This window comes from Pygocentrus nattereri, chromosome 17 (genome assembly GCF_015220715.1).
Source record: "Pygocentrus nattereri isolate fPygNat1 chromosome 17, fPygNat1.pri, whole genome shotgun sequence".
Lineage (NCBI taxonomy): Eukaryota > Metazoa > Chordata > Actinopteri > Characiformes > Serrasalmidae > Pygocentrus > Pygocentrus nattereri.
In genome coordinates this window covers 6,720,861-6,723,883 of record NC_051227.1, presented here as the reverse complement: position 1 = coordinate 6,723,883, position 3,023 = coordinate 6,720,861, and the positions used below count along the sequence as shown (strand labels likewise).

The window sequence follows — 3,023 nt, the reverse complement described above, 5'->3', positions numbered from 1 at the left end:
CATTTCTGTACATTTTACAAGGAATAACTTTAGAGACTTAAGTATTTTTACATGAAAATCATTCTAGGCACTCTAGTTTATTTTACATGAATTTACTCTAGGCACTTTACATGAAAATAACTTTAGACATGTCTGTAAGTTGTACACAAAAATAATCCTGGACACTAACAATAATTACAATAACGATAATTAACAAATAAATAAATAACAAATGCAATAATTCTACAGACTTTCATAAATTTTACATGGAAATGTCTCCAGACATTTCTCTAAATTTTACATGGAATAAATTCAAGGCACCTTTGCAAATTTTACATGGAAGTAATTTAGATACGTAGGTATTTTTTTTACATGGAAATGACTAGCTTTAGACATGGCTGTAAATTGTACACAGAAATAAACCTAGGCACTTCAGTAAATTTTACATGTAAATAACTTTAGGCACTTCAGTACATTTTACATGCAAACAACTTTAGGCACTTCAGTAAATTCTACATGCAAACAACTTTAGGCACTTCAGTAAATTTTACATGTAAATAACTTTAGGCACTTCAGTAAATTCTAAATGCAAACAACTTTAGGCACTTCAGTACATTTTACATGTAAACAACTTTAGGCACTTCAGTAAATTCTACATGTAAACAACTTTAGGCACTTCAATAAATTCTACATGGAAATAATTATTAATTATTTCCATGCAAAATTGTAAAGCAAAAGGATAAAAAATGCAATGTTACAGTCAATAAACTGCTTATGCACTTAGTTATACTGAAAATTACATATGAACGTATAGTGATTTATTTTCTTTGATAGTCAACGATTCCATACAGGTTTATTCTACAGCAACATCTACACATAGACTTTGTGTCTAATCAGGCTTTGTAAAATAAAACTGAACCAGTAAAACTGAATCAGTAAGATATTTGGTTTATAGACCACATGCACCTGCTAGAGTGCTGAGATCAATCCATATTCTTTATGATATGCAAGCCAAACCTATAAACAAGCAGTCCAACAAAATGATATTAATATGGCTAACAATCAATAGATGATCTCATTACAGTTATCAGAACAGCATGTGAATTATTTAAACATAAATATAAATAGTATAATATATTACCAGTAATAATACGGAGTTACACAATATATTTTCTCAGACTGTATATTTAGATGAACTATTTAATTCAGATGTAGATATTGTATACATGGTTCCCCTCAGGTTCCTGCTGGAGTATGGTGGCCCTGGAGGGTCACTGTTCCACCTGTGAGTCTGTGATATCTTCCTGGGCTTCATAAGTGCGTGATGGGTCCAACACAGACTCGATATGATTGACAAGCGAGGAGAAGAACTGAGGAACGCCTTCATAGCCTGCAGGACATACGGTGGAGACTTCAGCAGAATGGAGGAACATCTGAAATGTTACCGAGACTGCCTAATGCCACAGACATGATCTACTGGGTTATTACTGACAGATTTTCATAAAAAAGAATTCAAGGAAAAAAAACCTGCTTAATTTATGTGACAGTGTAAAATTTATTTTAGATATTCGTTTTTTTAAAGTTTGGCCAAATTGGGTTCGTACTTTTCTCTCAAAATGTTGTTTAACTGCTCAGACAGTGCTGGATTTTAACTGGGCAAAAAATCAAGTGGTGAATAACAATAATAATATTAAAAAATATATTGTAGCTGTCGGTAGAAAACTTCTCCATTTTTGTAAATTTTCTGTTTTTGACATAATTTGAAATCACTTGTTGTTCTTTAATTTGTGTGCAAATTTCATGATGAATGGACCAAGAGAAACAGCCCAGAATTACATGGGAAAATCTCTGGTTCCATTGACTTACATTAAAAGTAAAGTATGTTTTTTCCTTCTCCTGTAAAGTTACTAATTTGGAGTTTTTTTTTCCCTATGTTGCGATATGTTGGTAATGTTGGAAAGTTGTTTGCTGCTGTTAGAAATGAAAGTTACTTGGAAATTATATGAGCTTATATAATGAATTAATCCTATTTTCTTCAAAATATGGGAAGGTGTGCCTTATTAACATATAAAAAAATACAGAAAAGGAGGATTTCCAAAGGAATGCAGTGTATTTTGTGATGTCTTTCATTGTTGCTCAATGTGTTTGTGCTCACCAGGGAAGATGTTGATGTCGATGATGGTGAGAGTGTGATTGTGTATGTTTACTATAATATCCACTCCAAAGAGAGCCATCCCAAGCTCCGCCCTCAGCTCCTTCACCAAGGCAACCATCGCATCATCACTGGGGGAAGGGAGCCGAGGCATCGTCTCATCCAGCTGTTCAGGAATCAGGTGCTAAATGACTCACAGTTCAGGAATCAGGTGCTAAATGACTCAATGGTCAAATTGTTCAAGAATCAAGTGATAATGACTCACTGTTCAGCAATCAGGTGCCAAATGTTTTGCAGTTGAGCAATCAAGTGATAAACGACTCATTGTTCAGGAATCAGGTGCTAAATGACTCAAATTGCAGCATTTACGTATAATTACTCACTGCTTAGGTATTAAATGAATCACTGTTCAAGAATCAGGTAAACAATTCAGGAATCACTGAAAGACTCACTGTTTATCAGGTGCTAAATTACTAACTGTTCAGGAATTGAGATATAATGAGTCACTGTTCAGGAATCAGGTACTAAATGACTCTCTGTTCAGGAATCAAGTGCTGAATGACTCAATGGTCAAGAATCAGGTGAAAAAACACTCGCTGTAATCGTTCAAGAATCAAGTGATAATGACTCACTGTTCAGGAATCAGGTGCTGAATCATTCGCTGTTCAAGTGCTGAATGACTCACTGTTTATCAGGTGCTAAATTACTAACTGTTCAGGAATTGAGATATAATGAGTCACTGTTCAGGAATCAGGTGCTAAATGACTCACTGTTCTGGAATCATGTGCTGAATGACTCAATGGTCAAGAATCAGGTGAAAAAACACTCGCTGTAATCTTTCAAGAATCAAGTGATAATGACTCACTGTTCAGGAATCAGGTGCCAAATTAGT

At 34.4% G+C, this 3,023-nt stretch overlaps 1 protein-coding gene across 1 annotated transcript in view; it reads right to left on the bottom strand.

Moving 5' to 3' along the window:
• Positions 1-1,170: 1,170 nt before the first annotated feature.
• LOC108443011 (inositol-tetrakisphosphate 1-kinase-like) overlaps positions 1,171-3,023 on the bottom strand; it is an 8,645-nt gene continuing 6,792 nt past the window's right edge. Inside the window, exons 9-10 of the mRNA XM_017723392.2 lie at positions 2,135-2,297; positions 1,171-1,369 (exon numbers count right to left, since the gene is read on the bottom strand). Of these exons, the coding sequence (XP_017578881.2) occupies positions 1,251-1,369; positions 2,135-2,297 (282 nt within the window). The 3' untranslated portion in view covers positions 1,171-1,250. The remainder of the gene's footprint in view (positions 1,370-2,134; positions 2,298-3,023) is intronic.